This window comes from Vicugna pacos, chromosome 25 (assembly GCF_048564905.1).
Source record: "Vicugna pacos chromosome 25, VicPac4, whole genome shotgun sequence".
NCBI classification, from domain to species: Eukaryota; Metazoa; Chordata; class Mammalia; order Artiodactyla; family Camelidae; genus Vicugna; species Vicugna pacos.
In genome coordinates this window covers 27,729,126-27,749,989 of record NC_133011.1, presented here as the reverse complement: position 1 = coordinate 27,749,989, position 20,864 = coordinate 27,729,126, and the positions used below count along the sequence as shown (strand labels likewise).

Sequence of the window (20,864 nt, the reverse complement as noted above, 5' to 3'; positions counted from 1 at the left end):
GGATTTTGCTTGTTTTGAGAGGGTTCTCCATTGGATATAGCCAAGAATGGTAAAGGATAAGAAACAAAAACAATGTCGTTGGGGTGAAAAATGCAAATATTCATTAAATACCTAAATGAAAAGTGAATTACTAGAAGACAATGAGTTAACTAAAAAATAAAAGAACAAAGGAAAGAGAGTGCTTCACAGTGGAGCATGTGAAACATCTCTTAGAATTGCATGGTCCAACTCTTATGACATCCATCTGGATCTAAGAGGAGGTTTCTGGGTGTTACAGGGATTTGATACATGAATCTGGTAGGGTTCACTATAGGAACTATCATTCGTATTTTGCTTTCCAATTATTAAGCATCTAAACACAGGTGCATAGTGTACTTTGGAAAAATAAAGTAGGTACAGGGAAATTCTTTCAAGCTCAACAAATTCCAAAACTACTAGGATGGAACGCACCATTCTAAGAAAATAAGAGACGACTAACAAAATGCATTTTCTATGTAACAGATTATATAATCTTTTTTTGTTAACTGGTTTAAATATCTATTTTAGTCTGTCCCAAAGGAGCTCTGATCCTTTTTTTGCTTGAAATTAAATTCCTTACTAATTTTTCTGAAACTAGAACACATTTCTGGTTCTGAAATCGTGTCATAGGTATAATTTTTTTCCTACTAAGAAGATAATATGCCCATGCTCCCCGCCACCTCCAACACAAACACACTTGGTCCTCACTCAGTACACATCCTCAGTGCCATTCTCCACCCCAACTGGAAGGTATACATTTTAAAGTTATTTTTCTACTAATTCCCTTTATATTCTCATTAAATGCTTACAGGATGGCCAGCCAGGGTGAGAAGTAAATCTGGCACGACAAAGCATATAAACTGTTTCTAACCAGGAACAACCATGAAAAGGAGGTACTCGCCATATTTTACACACAAAGAAAGGAAGCTCAGAGAAGTGAAGTAACTGATTCAAACTTACACAGCTAGTAGATAGCAGAACTTGCATTTTAACTCAGGGCTATTTGTACAGTATTAAATTTGTACAATACTAATTCTCAACCAAGAGCTCCAAAGATTTCATCTTTCTCCTCTGCAAAGTGCACAAATAACTATTAACAAAAACATTCTTTTGTTATTTTTATTGGTCAAAAACTAATTGACCAATAAAATCTGAGTCCTATGTGCCAAACACTGTGGAGAGCACTTTATACACATTATTTAGTTCTCACGTTGACCCTAAATATGGTGGGAATGGGGAGAAGTGCATGGGCACACAGTGAAATACTCAATAGATATTAGTTGCTATTTTATAATGTTATCCCCTAAATTACAAATGAGGAAACCAAAACCTAAAGTCACTATACTGTTAACTAGCAGAGCTGAGTCTGAACTCAGGTTACTTGATTCCAGAACTGATTCTTAAAGTCCTAAAATTACTCTGCCTAGCCAACCGAAGTATTCTGCAGCCCTATTGGGCAAAAATGGAAAGAAGAAAGGAACCCGGCAGTCAGCAAGGCCTTACTATATTATGAGATGTACTACATCTTCTTGATGTAATAGTACTAAAGCTATAACACATGGTGGTAAAAATCTTAGAAAGCCAAGCTGAAGTCCATCTTCAACCAGAACTATTTGCATCTCCCTGAATCTGCCAGGTATCCACAAACAGTTCTTCATGGGTCTCACATCTCTCTGCACATCTTGTGGAAGCACTAACTGCCTTTCTGTCCCAGACTAGCTTTTCAGGGATGTTTGTATAATGAACAAAGCTTTGGAAGATTAAGATCGTGGCTCCCACCAGAGCAGAGGGCAGTATAATAAAGATAATAATAAAGATAATGTCTTCCTTGAGGGCAAAGGTCAGGCAGGTTTACTGCCCATTATAAAAATCTGGGTTCCCCAAGCTCAAGGTTCCCCAGCTCTGACACAAACCCACTGTGGTATCCCCCTGGGCTCTTCCATATCACCACTGTAAGGACTAGGTTTGGGGAGTGAGGGAGACAACAAGGCGAACCCACAGGTACGTGATACTCAAACAGTTTGTGATGTGCAGGAAGAAAGCCCTCTGCCTCTGACCCCGGAGTTTCCTGTCTTCTGCCAGCATCCATGAAATTGTGGCAGGCTAACTTGACAGCTTTCAGCAGGGTAAAACCCCAGATCCTTCACAGAGCTTGACACCAAACTCTCTGGACCACTTCTCACCTTGTTTTCCTCGGAAATACCCTCTCCCACTCTACAGGAAACGCTACTCATCTTTTGGTCATCATCTCCTGTCTGAAATTTCTCCTCAAGGTCCTCAGCTAGAATTTACTACTAACTTCACGATGTCCCCACTGTTTCCTGAGCAGGAAATAGGTTTGCTTCACAGCACTTTCGAAGCTTTATTCCACTTGCTTATTTGTGTGCTGTGCCAGTTAATTTATTGCCTCTTAGCTCAAAATTTATCTTTTTATACATGCTTTGTAATAATGAGTGAAATTGCTTTAAGCATTTCTCCTTACAGTGAGCAAAATGTTAAGCTCTCTCAACAGAAGGTGTTGGAAGGACACTGCAGGAGGGAGTTCTCCAGCAAACATTATACTTAATGATGAAAGAACAAATGATTTTGCCCTAAGATTAGGAACAAGATAAGGATGTCTGGCAGGGGGGAGGATATAGTTCAAACAATAGAGCGCATGCTTAGCGTGCACAAGGTCCTAGGTTCAATCTCCAGTACCTCCTCTAAAAGTAAGTAAATAAATAAGCCTAATTATCTCTCCTCGCACCCCCCCAAAAAAGAAAAAAGATAAGGATGTCTGTTTCTGCCACTCCTATCCAACACTGTACTCACTGCTGGTTCTAGCCAGGTAAGAAAAAGGAACAAAAGCAACCAGATTGGGAAGGAAGAAATAAAACTATTTCTATTCACAGATGACATGGTCTTGTTGAAAACAAGAAAATCCTAAGGAATTCACCAAAAAAAAAAGAAAAAAAGAAAAAAATATACATGCCAGAACTAAATAAATGAGTTCAGCAAAGCTGCAGGATACAAGGTCAACACATAAAAATCAATTTTATTTTTATTTATTTGCAATGAACAATCTGAAAATGAAATTTTCTAAATTTCCATTTATAATAGCATCAAAAATGTTTTAGGATAAATTGACAAAAGAAATGTAAAATTAATACTCTGAAAACATTACTGAAAGAAATTAAAGATCTAAATAAATGTAAAAAAAAAGTCCTATGGTCAGTGGATTGGAAGACTTAATATTGTTGAGATGGTAATATTTCCAAAATGGGCCACAAGCTTCATGCAATCCCATCAGAATCCCACCTGGCTTCTTTGTCAAAACTGAAAGGCTGATCCTAAAATTCATATAGAATTGCAAGAGACCCCAAAGACCCAAAAGAATTTTGAAAAAGGAGAGCAAAGTTGGAGGACTACTCTTCCCAAATTCAAAACTTACCACAAAGCAACAGCTACAAGGCAGTGTGGTACAAGCATAAGGATAGGCACACAGAATTCTATCAGTAGAATAGAACTGAGAGTCCAAAAATATACTGTGTGCCAAAGGTCAACTGATTTTCAACAAGGAGGTACCAAGACTATTCAATGGGGAAAGAATGGTGCTGGGACAACTGGACAGCCACATCCAAAAGAATGAAAGTGGACCACTAACTCAAACCATATACCAAAATTAATTCAAAATGGATCTAAATATTACAGCTAGAGCTATTAAACTCCGAGGGAAAAAATAGGAATTTGCGTGGCCCTAGATTTGGCAATGGATTCTTATGTATGACACCAAAAACACAAGCAACAAAAGAAAGTAGATAACTGGACTTCATCAAATAAAAAACTTCTATGCTTCAAAGAACACTATCAAGAAAGCAAAAAGACAATTCACAGAATGGAAAAAAATTACAAATCACATATTTGATAATGGACTTGTATCTAGAAATTCACAACGAATTCTTACAACTCAAAAACAGAAACAGAAATAACTCAATTCAAAAATGGGCAAAGGACCTGAATAAACGTTTCTCCAAAGAATATACACAAATGTCCAGTAAGCACATGAAAAAATACTTCATATCATTAGTCATCGGGAGATGCAAATCAAAACCACAATGAAATACCAATTTGTACACAAGTGCTCAGTGTGGTGTTGCTTAATAACATACAAATTATAATTTACTTATAATAACAATCCAATGTCCACCAAAGGATGAACGCACATACAAAATGTCATACAGCCAAAAAATGGAATATTACTTAGCCATGAAACATGGAGCAATTAACTGGGAGGGATTAAAAAGACAGCTAGATTCGTTATAAGTAAAATCTCATCAAGGGATACAATGAAAAAGTAATGAAATCATTTTTAATCGACTATCATTAACGGCAGATGGTGCTTGAATGCAGGGGAAGGGTGGATCTAAATGTCAAGGGAGCTTCCTCTCGACTTCAATCAAGGCATAAGTACCATAAGTGCCTGACTCTAAAAGGCCTTCAAAGATATTCATGCAAGGAATGCCTCCTGCAACTTGGTCACATGTAAAACTGAAGCAGGAAGCACATCTGTTTGGAGCTTGCCCCCAGGGCCTCAGGTTCTTCTCCAAACTGGGTTCATAACTCCCACCCACAGAGAGAAAGCCAGAGCCTGAAGCAGCACCCACAGCCAAGCAAATCAGCATTTCCAAGGTCAACTGCTGACAGGCCTGATTGTTTACAGCAACTCCAGTGTTCCGGCAGCTGAAGTTAAGAGGCTTACCCTCTCTGGCTTGCCCAATACCATAAGAAACTAATTTACCACATCTGCTACAAAATATGAACAAACTGTAGGTGTAGAGTCAAATTAGCACATGACATTTCAAACAGAAGCAAGTATTAATAGGATCTGCAGAAGTAAGTAATTTTAAGCTGGTTAAACAATTTCGGGAAAAACGTAAAATACCAATGACACCAGTGGCAGAGGACTGACAAGTATAAGAAAAACAAAAGAAGAAGAAAGAAAAAGAAAAAAGAAAGCAATAGAAAGTATTATCTTGTTTTACCAACTGGTTCAATGTGAATACTCACCAAATACTCAGCTAAAAAGCTGCAAAACTACTTGATTTAACCACCCTTACAATTTCTTGTCATCCTCTAATGGGGTCACTGAGAAGTGGAAAACCCTCTGTACTTGCTGCACCTACAGCTGCCATTTGCCACACGTAGCTATTAAGCACATGAAATGTGGCCAGTCCAGATTCAGATCTACTCTAAGATTCTGAACTTGGAACCTGGTACCAAAAAAAAAAAAAAAAGTAAGTGTAAAAATAACTCTATTTTTATATTGATTACCTGTTAAAATAACATTTTAGACACATTAAATTAAATTAAACATTACTAAAATTAATTCCTCTTCTTTCTTTTTTACCTTTCGTAATGAGAAAAGCAGAAAATTTTAGATTCCACATGTGGCTCACAGTGTATTTTTATTGGACAGTGCTGCTACATATAAATAACACTTTACATTTATATAGAACATATGTATTTAATTTCAGTTGTAAAGTACAGAAGATGAGGGAGAAATCAGTCTGGGAAATAAAATAATCTTCTCTACAATAATCAAATTGGTTTCACCCGTTAATCACCAACCTAACAAAAGCTTTTCTGTTTACCGAAAGATAAACTTCTGTCTTAAGAAGGACCTGATGTTGGGGTAGGTTAGAGCTCAGTGGTACAGTGCGTGCTTAGCATGCATGAGGTCCTAGGTTCAATACCCAGCACTGTTAAAAATAAATAAATATAAACCTACTTGCCTCCCCACCAAAAAAAAAACTAAAATAAAAAAATAAATAAAAAGGACCTAATGTTTCAAAAACGATCCTAAAGTTCTGCTTCTGCTATGAATTGTCATCTTTGTCTAGAATTAAACTAGTCCTAATGCTTTTCAATGATCAAAGATACATGATAAACTGCTCGTCTAATTTTAAAATCTGATCAAGTGACTCCATTTCAGTTTCTTTTGCGGTCATCATTTTCATATTCTGTTAGATCACTGAAACCTAACCCATGCCTCTGCTCCAGAGATTAAAAAAAAAAAAAGTAGAATCAACACAAAGATTATTCTCAAGCATCCAGAAAAACCCAGGCAGTATTCAGATACTCCACACATTCTGTTTTAAAAACTAAAATATGACTCATTTACTATTTCAAAAAGAGACACCCCAATGTGGATGGGAGAACTTAGCAAGCAGGAGAGCACAGCAAGCAATTATTCCACACATTCCATCATGTGGAGGAACCACGCCCACTTTTAGGTTTCAGCCAGTGGAAGAAAATCCGGAGGTGTTGGAATGGCTGGAAATTTATGGAGTGAGTGCATGGTAACTAGAGGTGAGGTGAGGCCAACAGCAGCCCAAACTTTCCTCTCCGCAGCTCTTAAAAAGGAAACTACTCAACTTTCTGACTAAGGAAGCCAATAGGAAGGGAAAACACACTTCATACTTTTAATATCCCCAAACTGGCCCCCACACAACTGGCCACTGATAGAAATGTACCTACTGTTCATATTATGTGAACAGAAGGTAGAAGTGTTTTTAAAGCGGCTTTGAAACGTTATCAACAAGAAAAGTTAGAATCTACAAACTTAGAATAATAAATAATACACATGAGCTGTATCTTTCTATTTTGTAACAGGACCTGAGTCTATTGCTGGTAAATAAGCTGCGTAACCTGAATAACTAGAAATGAAGCCAGTGGAAATGAGAGTATAGTCCCCATTTCTGGAAGAGCTGATCTTAAAATGTTGTGATCTTAATAGTTCTACAGTTTTTTGGGGGCGGAGGGGGTGTCCGACAGAAACAACAATTTTTTTGTATTTTTAGATATATGGAATAATTCAGGCTCCAAACTAATAAATTTCACTAATTTAGTAATTGTACCTTTTACACAATCCTGAACCCTGCAATCAACAAATACTGGTCAGTAAGGCCCCGATGGCTACCTCATAAGAAGTGTTTTGGTGCCACCTAGTGGTGTATGTTTCCTGTCAAAGGGGAAATAATTAGACCAGGGTTCTCAAAGTGTGGTCCCTTGACCTCCAGAATCAGCACCACCTGGGAACTTACCAGAAATGCAAATTCTTGGGCTCACCCTAGATCTACTGGAACTTTAGCGGCGAGGGCTAGCAATCCATTTTTTGACAAGCCCTCTAAGTGATTGCTCCCACGTTTGAGAACCATTGGATTAATCAGTCCTTACACAAAAATTAAGTGCAAAGTCTTAAAAACTTAGGTTCATCAGTGAACAAAAATGCTCAATTTCTAATTTTGGAAAGCAACTTATTTTTCTACATTTTGAAATCAAATATCTATATTTAAGGAACGATGTTAAAAGCCATTTACTAACACATTAATACACATTCAGCATCTGATCAGCATCAAATGAGTCCCAGCCTCTGAAAATATCAGATGAGCCCTCAGAGATCTGTGCCTTGAGGAAACTCAGGTCAAAGCTGAGACACATTAACAAAATAAAAACAGGAAATAAATGCAAAAAGCCCCATGAAACAAAGAAAAAGCATTAATTGGTAACAGGATATCAGGCTATGGCACCTTAAGAGGGCTCATCTGAAAAGGGGGAACACATGAAAAGCCAAGGAGGTAGAACACTGGGGGTTTTAAAATTAAGTTACCTACCCTAATGATAACAGACACCCTGAAAAAAGTCCACTGTTTACATCTGCTCCTGAGCAACTACATTATTAAGTAACAAGAGAAAAGTAGGTCTGATGAAGCCTTGCTAAACTGTTTTATTTTCTTAGAGGAGAACTTGGTTATTTTAAAAAACTTGAAATACCTGGGTTTCAGTAAGAGCTGTCTCACAATGGATCTAGATGTCTGCACGTTTTTAAATGCAGCTTGATTTTATGCTTTTCTGTGAGGGGAAAAAAAACACTCAATTTTTAATTAGTACCTATACCTATTTATTCATAATTAAAGACATACACTTGAAGTTAAAAAAAAAAAAAACCTGGATCAAGAGATACATGCCCAGTACGGCTACTGGTCCACACAGTCACAATTAAGTATATATTGCCTCTTACTCCCTGGCTTAAACTGCAAACCTATAATTTAGGAGGGAAAAAAATCAACTCTGAAAGGCTACTCTTGCAAAACCAAGCCTTAAATATGACAGATAACATCATAGACATAATAAAGGTAGCATAAAATATAAAGGAATTCCAAAGACTTGCTCTATTGATTAATTTTGATTTCGTCCTCTTAAGATATAAATTTAGATAGCCCCAGAGACCAACTATGTAATTCTAGCATTTTAAGAGTCACTGCTCATAATAGGATGGGTTTCTGACAAAACTCTTCCTTCCTTTATCTCTTTTCAAATTTTCCCTCTACTTACAAGTGAGTGTGTAAAAGTATGTCACAGAAGAATGGGTCAAAAGTAAAATAGAAATAATAATTTTTAAACACAAGAAAAAAAACTTTGAACTGATTTTTTACAAAGAACTTTCCTCACTGTCACTGTCTTTGCAAAGAAGAGTCTGTTAGGCCAGTGTATGGGGCTGACGCCAGACCACTTTGCCAGTTCAAATGCTCTGCTGTTCACTAACTTTTTTTAATTTAAAATGTTCTCATTTGTTAAAAAAAAAAAAGGAAGAAGAAGGAGGAAGGAGGAGGAAGGAGGAGAAGAAGAGGGAGAAGGGGAGGAAGGGGAAAGGGAAGAAGAAGAGGAAGAGGAAAAAGAGGAAGAGGAAGAAGAAATAAAACCTCATATAACTGCAATAAGAAGTAGACAAAATATATCCCAAAATGCTGTTCACATCACTAACGGCTGGTAAGGGTTACAGCCACCCACTGAGATCTATCAGAAAGAGAAAGGGGCCCCAGATCAGTCTAGGTCAAGGGGCTGAAATCAGGCCAAATTGGGCTCAAATTCAAATTCCCTGGCTGCCCCTTGGGTGTGTGTCGTATGGTAAGTTATTTCAACTCAATGAGCCTCATTTGCCATCTGTAGACGGAGGATAAGACTATCTCCTTCTGTGATTTTCACCAATGCACATTTATTCCATAGTACCTGCCTACGGTCAGCTCCCCGGCTCCCTCTTCCTCACCCACTTCAGCACTTTCACGAATGGTTACATCAGGAGGTGAGGCACTTCCCAGGTCAAGGCTAAACAATATAATAATGGCAGTGATACATTTAATAGCAATCTCTCACACCTATTTCCAAGACACAAGTCAATGTATAAGGAGTCTCACCAGCTGAGGAAGAGGCTGACCCTGAAGCTCCCCCATAACCAGGCTTTGTAACCTTTAGAGTCTTTTACCAAATGCAAACATGCTCCAATGTGAGAAATGCCCAGTGGTGTGCTGGTAACCCCAACAACCAGCTCTCCAGTTGGTAAAAAGGGCTGATTTGTGGCATTTGCCCATTTCTGTTGGTGGGGTTAATTCTCCTATCACAGCTGCTACAACCCAAGACCCAAATTCCTTAATTATTCAATTTATTGACTGATTTACTCAATAAGCATTTGCAGACAACCTGAAGTGTACAAAGCCTTCTGCCAGGCTTTGAGGGCAGGGGGTGAGGAAGACTATACATGAATCCTACCCTCAAGGACCTTACAGACCAGACAGGGAAACACAATAAATACAAAAAAGAATGATAAAACACAAGGAGAACATGAGGAATGCTATAACCTCTGAAAACGGAAAATTCCTAATTGCCAGCAGGCAGTGTGTACAATAAACGTCCAGGTATTATTTACCTAACGAACCCTTAGCATTGCCCATGTTTTCTTCTAGGCAAACTTCAAAAATTCTCTGGGTGAAAAACAGTATTCTTCTTCCACCAGAGTTAACACCTATGCACATGTATGTATTTATGTATGCAGACATGTGTGCATTTGTGCACATCACAGTTTCTCAGCCTCGGTACTGCTGACATTTTAGGCTGGAGAGATCGGCTGTGCAGGGACTGTCTACGCATTGCAGGATATTCAGCAACATCTAAACACCTAGAGGCTAGTAGAGACCAGTAGCACACACACCACCTACCTTCAAGTTGGGACAACTAGAGATGTCTCTGGACATTGCCAAAGGGCCCCTGAGGGCAAAATCACCTCTGCTGATATCCATGTTTGTATGTATGCATCTACGGAAACAGATGGGGTATATATATGGAAGGACTGGATATGTGGATCCATGGACATGGACCTGTGTGCATATATGAATGAATGCGTTAGACATTCGGTGAGAGGAAATTTTTATAGTAATCTCCCTACTAGGTTTTAAACATACTCATTCAGTTATGGAGGGCTTACTATGTACCGAGTGCTAACAGAGGCAAGAACAGGGCGAGGGGCAGCTAACAAAACCCCTGCAGTCCTGGTGCTTACGTACAGAGCAGACAGACAATAAACCAAATAACTACAGCAAAGAGACAGCATGCGGGAAGCTGAGGCAGTGTAAGCAGAAGGGAGAAAAATCAAGCAAGGCAGAGGGTTAGAGATTCTGAAAAAAGAGGATAAAGGATATGTTGCAATTCTAAATTCAGACTTAAACACGCCAGGCAAAACACTTATGCTCAGATTTTCAGAAGATCATGTGCCTACAGGTAATTTCTTGAGCATAGAATTTGAAGGCACATCTAGATGTTATTAGTGTTAACGTTAACAACAGAGGGAATGCACTCATTTTGGTTCATAATCTGTAAGGGAGCAGAAACCCATCAAATTCACGGGAGAGCGGTGACTTGACCCACCCTGTGCCCTATTTCCTAACTCCTATTCTCTGCCCAACCTCAGAGCTTGTAAACCCCACTCAATATGAAAAGCTCCCATCCCCTCAATAAGAACCAGTGAGCAAAAGCATCAGAGATCACCTGACCGCAAAGGTTCCTTTCAGTCTCAAAACGGCATTCATGGATGACCAATATGAATGCTGCTGATGACAAAGGACAGGGAATGAGGAAAAGGAACATGATATTTTATCCTGATAAATCTTTTTGTGGGACTCAATTGATGCTAAAAGGCTGTTTTACATTTTATTGCGCTGTCCTAATCTATCATCATTGTGAAATTTTTCCCTGATTCTTTTTATTAACACATTTCAATCTCCCCTCAACATGTATTTCATCAGAAGTTCTTCTCGCTTGATTAACTGCAGTCTATAAATACGCCACTACAATGAACAAACACACATAGACCTGGTGTGACATAATAAATATATATTTGTCTCTGCCCCTACAACCCTTGGAATCATCAAAGTGATGTGTCTTTTTGTACGCTAATACGATGACTGGTGGCTAGGGGTACCTGGATAGCTTCAAGATAGGGGTTAGTTGCCAGGGGAACCAACCACATGACTGGACGGCTGGAGACTGAACCAATCACCAATGGCCAATAATTTAATCACTCGTGTGTGGGCACGTAATAAAGTCCCCATAAGAACTCAAAAGGCAGGGTTCAGAGAGCTTCCAGGCTCAGGAACACACGGAGGTGCTAGGAGGGTGGCGTGCTTGGAGATGGCATGGAAGCTCTGTGCCCCTCCTACTCACCTTACCCTTGCATCTGGCTGTTCCTAAGTAGTATCCTTTTATAGTAAACCAGTAGTCTAGTAGGTAAACCATTTCCCTGAGTTCTGTGAGCTGCTTTAGCAAATTATAGACCCCAAGGGAAGCAGGGGCAATCTCATAGCACTGAGCCCTTACACTGTGAGATCTGACCCTAACTCCAGGCAGACAGTATCAGAACTGAATTGAACTGAATTGTAGACACCCACTTGGTGTCTGCAAAACTGGAGAATTGCTTGGTGTGGGAAAACCCCCCACAAATCTGTTAGCTAGAAGTGTCAGAAACGTTGTGAAGAGTTGAGGACAAACAGTGCAGTTCTTCCTTATACCTGGGAAATATGAAGATATAGGCAAGATAATAGAGTTTTTCTAAAGAGCTAGGTTTTTAATATTCTGTAGGCAATGCCTTTATAATTCTAACACTACAGACACCATAATTTTCAATAGTTTTCATTCATTTAAGCTATAATATTTTGCTTTTGTAATTGGCTCCAATTATTAAAGCTATATAAGAAATACAAACATTGGCTTCTTATGGGTTATTGCTATTTTTATTGTCTTTGTGGCCACCACCACCTTATTACCTTCTAATTATTGCTTCTGTTCAATAATATAATTATGGAACAAAGTACTGGAGCAAGGCCCAGAAGAGACCTTCCCAATTAACTGGAATCCTGGCTACAAGAAGCAGTTCTCTAGATGGAGAAATTTATTACAACGTGATAAAAATCCAGAATGTGGATCTTCCTAAAAAAATAAGTCTTGAGAATGTGAGGTCCGTATGTGCCGGTTTATCAAAACATTAAGTAATTTTCCAAACAATTTTAATATAAAAGATTTAAGTAAAACGATTACTCCTTTTTCACAAAATAAGATGAGGGGTGGTAGGGTTATGGGTGATTATAATTTTTTCTATTAAATTTTTAGATTTAGGAATGCCTTAGGTCACGAGGGAAACTAGAATATTACCCCCCGGAGCATCCAGATTCATTAACTATTCACTCGACTAAATGCTTAATATTTGCCAATTTGTAAGTTCAGTTATTTAAAATGACTACAAATTTGCACAGCCATGTAATCTTGAACCCTGAGGGCTGTTCTTTATTCATCATTAACTCTGTCACAAAGTGAAAACTCTGTTTCTTTAGTAATAAACCTAATTACTACCCCCCACCACCCAAAGGTGATGAGTCTTAAGCAGAACACAAATTCTGGGTATATGAAAGAGCAGACTAGCATTCAATCAATTCACTGTACCACTTCTATCGGTCAGGAATGCAACTGGCTGCCATCGCTTAACCAAAAAGGAATGGATTTTCCTGCCATTACAAGTCCAGATGTGGACAGACTAGGTTCAATACAATGACCCCCAAAGGTACCAGCTTCTTCCCTCCACGACCAGATTCAACTCTGCCTTTACAAATAGACCTAAAGCCAAGGAAGTGCAATTCTCTGAACACAAGAAGGGAAGAACTTCACTAGCAAAACAGGACAAAAGCTGATGGGCTGTTTCAGAAAACAACGCAACCTCATTTTGGAATTCAAAAGGGAGAGGGAGAGAGGAAAAAAAAAGAAAAATCAGATAATACAACTCTCAACAAAGTACACAAAATTTTTGGACTTAAATATCATTAAATGATATTTCAATATCATCCAACTGCTGCAAATTCTATTAGATGGACACAATCAATTTTCAATAAAGTAAAATGGTTAAGGGCAGAAACTCTGCAGTCAAGTCGCTTATGCTCAAATCTCAACTCCCACCACCCACTAACTGTGTGACCTCAGGAAAGCACTTAACTTCACTGAGCCTCAGTAGCTCATGTGTACAGTGGGGTTAACAATAGTCCCTACTTCGCAGGATGACAGTCAGGACCAAGTGAGACATCACATGTAAAAACGGCACAGTGCATGCACATGTTGGAAGCATGTAACAAATCCAGCTATCATTATCTTCATCAGTTGGACCACCTTCATCATCACCGTATCCTGGCATAGTTCAACAAACATGCAGTTTTTTACCTGCCTGACCATAACAACTGAGGTCTTTCTGCTGTGTGTCTTTCACCAAGTCACAGAAAGAAAAGCAATATAGAAAGAAAAAGCAAGAAGCCCTCCGACCAGGATTTTCTCATTTCCTGGACCCTCGGACAATTTAAATATATATCCTTTTATTCTTTTCTTCCAAACGTTCCTCACAAATATTTAGCAAGAATCTGATAAAAGCTTTCAATCCTCAGGCACATACATTTTCCATGGAATCGCGGAACATTAACCAAATCTCTGAAGGCCATCTGCGGACATGCCCTGGCACAGAAGACAGAGGACACCAGCCTGCAGTACAGTAACTTTTTAGAGAAAGGCTATTCCTCAAATCGACTTAACTAAATTTAAACAGCTTATGAAAATTCAATTCCTTCAAGACGATGTTAATAGCAATGCTGGTAAATTATGAGTACATTCTGCTTAGGAAAGCAGAAAAGTACAAAATAAACTTTGAAATCTGAAAAATAAGCTCCAATTATCTGAAAAACCTCCTAATGCAATAAATTTCATTCCCCAAATAATTCAAAGAAAGTATTACTAGAATACCAATAAATTTAGAGAAAAAACAAATACACAGGGCAGCAGTACGCGTCTAACTGCCCAGACACCACATGTTGTATCATAACAGGGAAAGGTGCTAATTTCAAATAAGCTAGGAAGTTGAACAGGAGTGATCATCCACATAGGAATATGCAACTGACAGGAAACAAAACAAAACACATTATCACCCAAGTTCTTGGGAGCAAGAATTCCCTTTACCAATGATTTAATAATATCGCGACAAGAAAATGGCAGTACAAAGTGAGAAAATGGTATCTAAGTGATCATCACCACCTATTTTATCAAAACTCATGCTAATTTGTGATGAAACTGAGCCACTCAAAAAATCAGCAGAAAGACTATGTAATCTCATAAGGCTAAAAGGGAAAGGGGATATTTCTGCTGTGCAGATAGTTCATGGACTTTTCCACTTGCCCTTCTGCACTTTAGTTTCTCCCAATCCACTGAGCGCTGTGCAACAAAATAGTCAACTCAGATGCAAACCAAATGACTAAATAATTGTTAACATTTCCTGAGCACTTATTAAGTATCAATGACGGCTCTACGTAATCTGTACTATCTCATTTCATCCCCACAACAATGCCATCTACAAACGAGAACTCTAAGAGGTTACAGAACTTGCCCAAGGTCACAAAAATAGTAAGTGATGGCCCTGGGATAAGCACCCAGGCATTCCGCATGCACCATTCTGCACTCTTACATTACATATCCCGCTTATACCGTAGTGTGGGTGTAAGATTAGATGCCAAGAACACAAATCAAATCCTCATAATCTCAACTGTAATGTCTTAGCTGAACTTACTTTTTCACCTGAGCTACTGAAATATCTCATTAGCCAATTGAGGCATCTCCTTCCTCCATGGTGTTCTCAGTATTGCCAGGAGGTTATCTTTCTAAAATTGGATTTTACCATGTTCTTTCTCTATTTTAAACCTCCGAGATAAGTCCTGACTCCCCGCAAAGCATCACCTTTTAGGCCCTCAATGTTCACATCACGATCAAATAACATAAACATGTCTTTCTTTCCAGCCAAACCGTAAACAACTTGAAGGGAGAAACCTTTATTAACCTTTGTAGTGTTTAGCTAACGTGGTCAATGAATTACTGACTTAGCTGGACTCAAACCTAAAATGCCTTAAACAGACTTCCAGACTCATTCATCTTTGTTCCCCTCTTCACATCACAGGCCCTTCGAAGCTCTGACCCTCAAATTTCTAACTGCCGGCTATTGTTTATGATAGCTATTGAATAAACACTATGCTAAGAGGGCTTTGCAAATATTATCTTATTTAACTCCAACAATCTTATCAAGTGGGCATTTTTATCCTGATTTCACAGATAAAAAATTACAAGTTCAAAGAAATTACCTATCTTTGAGCAAGTTACAGAACTAAGGCTGGAACTGCGACTGGAGCCCATTATCAGGCTGATTCTAAGCCTTGCAATTAAGTGGTGATATTGACTCTGTCTCCTAACAGTCTTTCGTCTATTGTTATAGGCGAGTCACCTTCAAACTTCCTTAAATACCAGGTGTTTGTCTACTCTCGGGGTCCTTAGACAGCACCTCAGTCTAGCATCCCATGAAAACTGCCCCCCTAACAAGCGCCTGCTGAATGCCTCCAGCGGGGGTAATCCTAGGCATTCTCTCTGAAGGGAGTTTCCCACATCACCTAAGTCCTGCTCACAAGCACTCCAGTTCAGTCTCATAACCAGCAGTTTTCAGGGTGTAGTCCCTGAGACCCTTTCATGAGCTCCATAGGGTCAAAATTATTTTCATAATAATCATTAGAGCTACAACAGAATAGTCACTACAGAGACTGCATGTCCCACAAAGCAGAAAATATTTGCTATCTGACCCCTTATGGAAAAACTTTGCCAATCCCTGCTTTACAGCATGAACCTTTCAAAAAACAATGCTTACACATTTCTTTTCAAATGATACAGAGGATGTTGTATTTTGCATCAAAATATATTTCTTATTAAAAAAAAACAGGCAAACAAAAAACAAACCACATACCAAAAATACTCAGAAGCCGTCAAAGAAAATCCTGAAAAAAACTGATACAATCATCCAGAAGACTTATGTACCAGCTCTTCTGGCTTATGGTGTAAGATCTTATTATGAGTTTCCCAAAAACTCAACAACATAATATACACAAGCAGCAACAGACAAAGGTAACAGAATTAGCAGAGAAGGATATTAAAACAGCTATTATAAATATGCTCCATATACTCACGAATATAGAAGAAAACATGAGAGAAATCGAAGAGACAAATAAGAGTCCATTTAATTCTTTTTTATGTCTCTTAATGCTGAAGAATACAGTCTCTGAAGTTAAAAATTCCCTGGACAGACTTAGCAGATTAGACATTTCAGAAGATAGGACTAAAGAATCTGAAGACAGCAAAAGAAACTATTCAAACTGAAGCCAGAAAGAAAAAAAGACTGGAAAAAAATCACCCAAGCTTCAGTGACTTAAGGAATATTACCAAGCCATCTAACATACATATAATTGGAGCCCCAGAGGGAGGAGAGGGGAGAGACAGAAAAAGTATTTGAAGAAATACTAGCAGAAATATTTTCCAAATTTGATCAAAACTGTAAGCCTACAAATCCATAAAGCTCAAAGAACACCAGACAGAATAAACCAAGAAAATCATACCAAGGCACATTACAATCAAATTGCTGAAAAACAGTGATATTAAAAAGAAAACAAGAGATTATGTTGCTCCCCTGCCTCTATATGTAATATAAAATAAAAACAACTCTGTTTTAAAAAGTTTTTTATTTTTGTTTTCTTTTTCTTTCGGGGTTTTTTTTCTTAGAAACTATTTTGTTTTGTTTTTATTTGTTCGCTTTCTAAAAATGTAAGCAACCTTAATCCAAAAAAAGCAAATAACATCTTTTAGATCTTCTGATCAAAAATTTTGGTCAAGTTCAACAAAACCGAACTTCTCATTTTTTCTAGAGGCCTTCCTTTACCGGTACCACTAGCATCAGCTTAGTCTGTCTACCAAGTAATTAAGCGTGAACAAAATACAGTTAAACTACTGGAAAATATCATATTGCTCTATACTGTACAGTTCACAAATGTCACATATTTTTGATTGTATGCTCCTTGGGGTCAGAAACCTTCATGGTTCAGCTCACAGATTTCTAGTGCAGTTTCTAGTGGCACATAAGTGTTTGAACACACGTGGATGAGCCAATCTTATTTCATCCTCAGTACATCCCTCTGTGGTATGTAGAACAAGGTGAGAAAACAGATGCCCAGAAGGATTAAATGATTGTCCCAAGGTTACCCAAAAGGTGAGCAGTAACTCAGATCACTAGAGCAATGCAACCACACAAGCTGACCCCAAAGTAGACACAAAACAAATAAGTTTTAATTATTACTTACTCTGAGTTTCCACAAGATCCAAAGCAACACTAGAAGCTGTGTCCATTCCAGAACTGATGCAGGACTGGAAGTTTTTCAAGGAGGAGAGAGCAGATTCTATACCGCTGAAGGATATAAAACCAGTTGAACCAGAACTTGAACTGGAACGCCCTGGCATCTTGAAATTATTACCTAAGTTTTCAAACACAATGAAACAAGATTTATGAATAAGAATAGTAACTGCATAGGAAAACAGAACCACTGCAAGCATCCATGTGAATGTATTCAATATACCACAAGTGCTACACGATTATCTACATGCTATATGCCTTGAAAGGATATCAAAGCATTGTGCAACCATCTGGGCCACCAAACCCAACAGATGGACCGCAATATATAGAGAAGGTAAGTGTCCTCATTTTTTAAAGGAGGGAGAATACCCTCTTGCAAAAGATTCCTTGATTCTACGAAGAACAGAGCAACAGCACAGTTCCTAAAAACCTAAAATATTAATGGGTCAGAAAAAGTAGAAAATGCTCATATGATGCATTTTTTTCTAAAAAATGAAAACAGCAGCAATAAAATAGTTCAATTAAGGAGGATTTTGAAAATTCGTAATTTTTAACTTAATCTGACATACATGCATATTAAATTCTGAAAACTATAAAAAAATATACATTTACTCCTGACAGTTCCTCTGGGTTCTAACAGACTTATAGACTTGGTGAGATCCCAGATTCTGTGCCAGAGGAAAAAAAAAGAAAGTGTCTATATCTTCCGGTAGCTCATCCACTGTAATAGCTTCACTTATTACCTTCATATTAAAACACTCCCTAATCTGTATCTTCAATCACCAACTCTTAAAGCTTTGGACTACTTCTGTAAAGCTGCCTTCAAAAAGATATCTTTGCTTAATTCAAAAACCACCTGAAATTCAATCCACTGAAACCAACTAGTAAAGTGGAGAGAATGACACAGGCTTAGAGGGAAGTCTGTATGGTAGCAGGAAAAATGGGATTTTCTTAGAATCATACAGCCATAGCACGAATTCAGGCTCTTCCACTTTATACTGAGTGACCATGGACAGATGGCTTCAACGTCTCTGAACTGTCCAGTGTCCCTGCCACTTCCATCCTCTCCACTGTCACCACCTTCACCTCACATCTGCATTACTACAGCAGTTTCTAAATTATTGGCCCCCTTTAATTAAATTCATTCATTCAACAAATAGGCCTGACAAACATTAGACTCATTAAAAAAAAAGACACGGTATAAAAAAAGAGAAGGTCACAGAGAAGACGCTTAAGATGCTGATTTCTATTTCTGAGGTATCAGTCTACCACAAACAGCCACAATACAACTCATCATCAACTCAAACCATTCAATTAGCAAATATTCAGTAAGTACGTGTTGGCGCACAGTGTAGAGGGTCTTAACGCAGGATAAAGGTCCAGTTGGACCTGAGGTCTTAAGCTTTATATATTTTTTCAAATTTATCTTAAAAATCAAGACCTGAAGCAAATATGGCAAAATGTTACAGGTGTTAAAATCCAGATGATGTAACAAGGATTCTCATTATATCATCTTCTGGGGACTTCCTGTGGTGTTAAAATTTCACACCAAGGGAGAAAGAAGATATGACTATGTATCTGAATGAAAAGCCAATCACGTTGTTTTCAATGTGTGTGTTTTGGTGAAAGAGAATGTTTGGTGAAAGAGAGTGTTCATTTACAATCTCACTTTCTTACACCAAACAAATTAGTACGGTTAACACAATATGAACACGAACATATGCAATAAGATGGTAAATATATAAAATCATAAAAACCAGGATCAAAAAACAGATTAAAGGGAAAACCAAACACAGGAGAAAATTAGAATGTTATCATACAAGCTTTAGGATTACACACAGTACCATATCTGTAACTACAAATTTGGCTGTGAGACGTCCTCAAGCAAAAACAAAAAGTGAAAATTACAGTATTCTCTTTCTGCATAAAGTACACCAACAACTTAGGAAAAAATAAGGATTTCCATGGCAATCAAGGCAGCCTGGGTCATCACATATCAGCTAGAGCCACAATGCAAAATATCCTCAATAATATCCTTGCAATATAGCAATAGTAAGCTTCCGAGCACCGTTTCTTAGATTATGTCTCAGGGTAAGCGAACAACAGGATACAAGTGGCAGATTCCAGCTCACTGCCCACCAAACCCATCTCCTCTTCAGCATGGTTGCACAGCTGGACCACAGTTTGCAGCCTTCCTTGCAGTTAGGTATAGTTGTGAAACAGGGGCCATTTCCAGGCCCAGCCCAGAAAAACCACACTCTCTCGCCACACTTTTCCATTTGACTGCTTGAAACAGGCAAGCAATGCCTAAGAAGCCACATGCTGAAGATGGAGAATCACCAAATGGAAGGAGCCTAGGTTCCTACATCACTGCTTAGAGGAACGCTGCTCATCAGGCTCCAAGCATGAAAGACACAAAAACTTCAATTGTGCAAAGCCATTTAGATTTGGGGGTACACCTATTACAAACCCACCATTACTCAAAAAACACAATCCTGCAAGGATCAAATGATGGTCCAAGTATTCAGTTTCCTAGTCAACCCTGATTCTAATGTAAGTCTAAACTGTCTAGAGCAGCATTGTCTACTAGAACTTTCCGCCATGACAAAAATATTCTGTAATCTGCATTGTCCAATATAAAAGCCACTAGACCCGTGTGACTACTGATTAGCAGTGATTACTGACAGTCACCATAGCATGACTACCAATGTGGTTAGCATGACTGAGGAACTGAGTTTTAAATTTTATTTAATCTAAAATTTTTTTTATTTAATTTTAATCAATTTAAATTGAAATAGCCGCATGTGCCTAGTGGCTACTACACTGGACAGCACAGTTCTAGAAACACAATTTCCAAAGTGTACTCTCTCTCTCTGTATATGTATGTGGAGATATATATATATATATATATATATATATATATATATATATATATATATATATCAACTGGGCGGTAAGCAAGAGGGCGCAAAGCCACAGTATAAACAGGACATATCTTCCTGGAATATTCGTTTTACTTAAAGATAACATGAAACATGTTTATACTAAAATAAACATCAGCCATGTTACAGAGTAGAATATGGAGGCAATACTAGTGGGGTTTACACTAAAAAGTCTAGCAAGGGTTAAACACGCAGCCTCTGGAGCCAGACTACATGAGTTCAAAGCCTGATTCTGCCATGTAAGTAGCTGAATGACTTGAGGCAAATTATTTGACCTCTCACTTTTCCATTCTGTAAAA

At 38.2% G+C, this 20,864-nt stretch overlaps 1 protein-coding gene across 2 annotated transcripts in view; it reads right to left on the bottom strand.

Annotated features, from left to right (window-relative positions):
* The window catches only part of NSMCE2 (NSE2 (MMS21) homolog, SMC5-SMC6 complex SUMO ligase), a 206,577-nt gene that overhangs the window by 182,991 nt on the left and 2,722 nt on the right, over positions 1 to 20,864 (bottom strand). For both annotated transcript variants that reach the window (XM_015242428.3, XM_006208012.4), the window contains exon 2: positions 17,574 to 17,744. In XM_015242428.3, coding sequence (XP_015097914.1) covers positions 17,574 to 17,730 — 157 coding nt within the window. In that variant the 5' untranslated portion in view covers positions 17,731 to 17,744. The remainder of the gene's footprint in view (positions 1 to 17,573; positions 17,745 to 20,864) is intronic.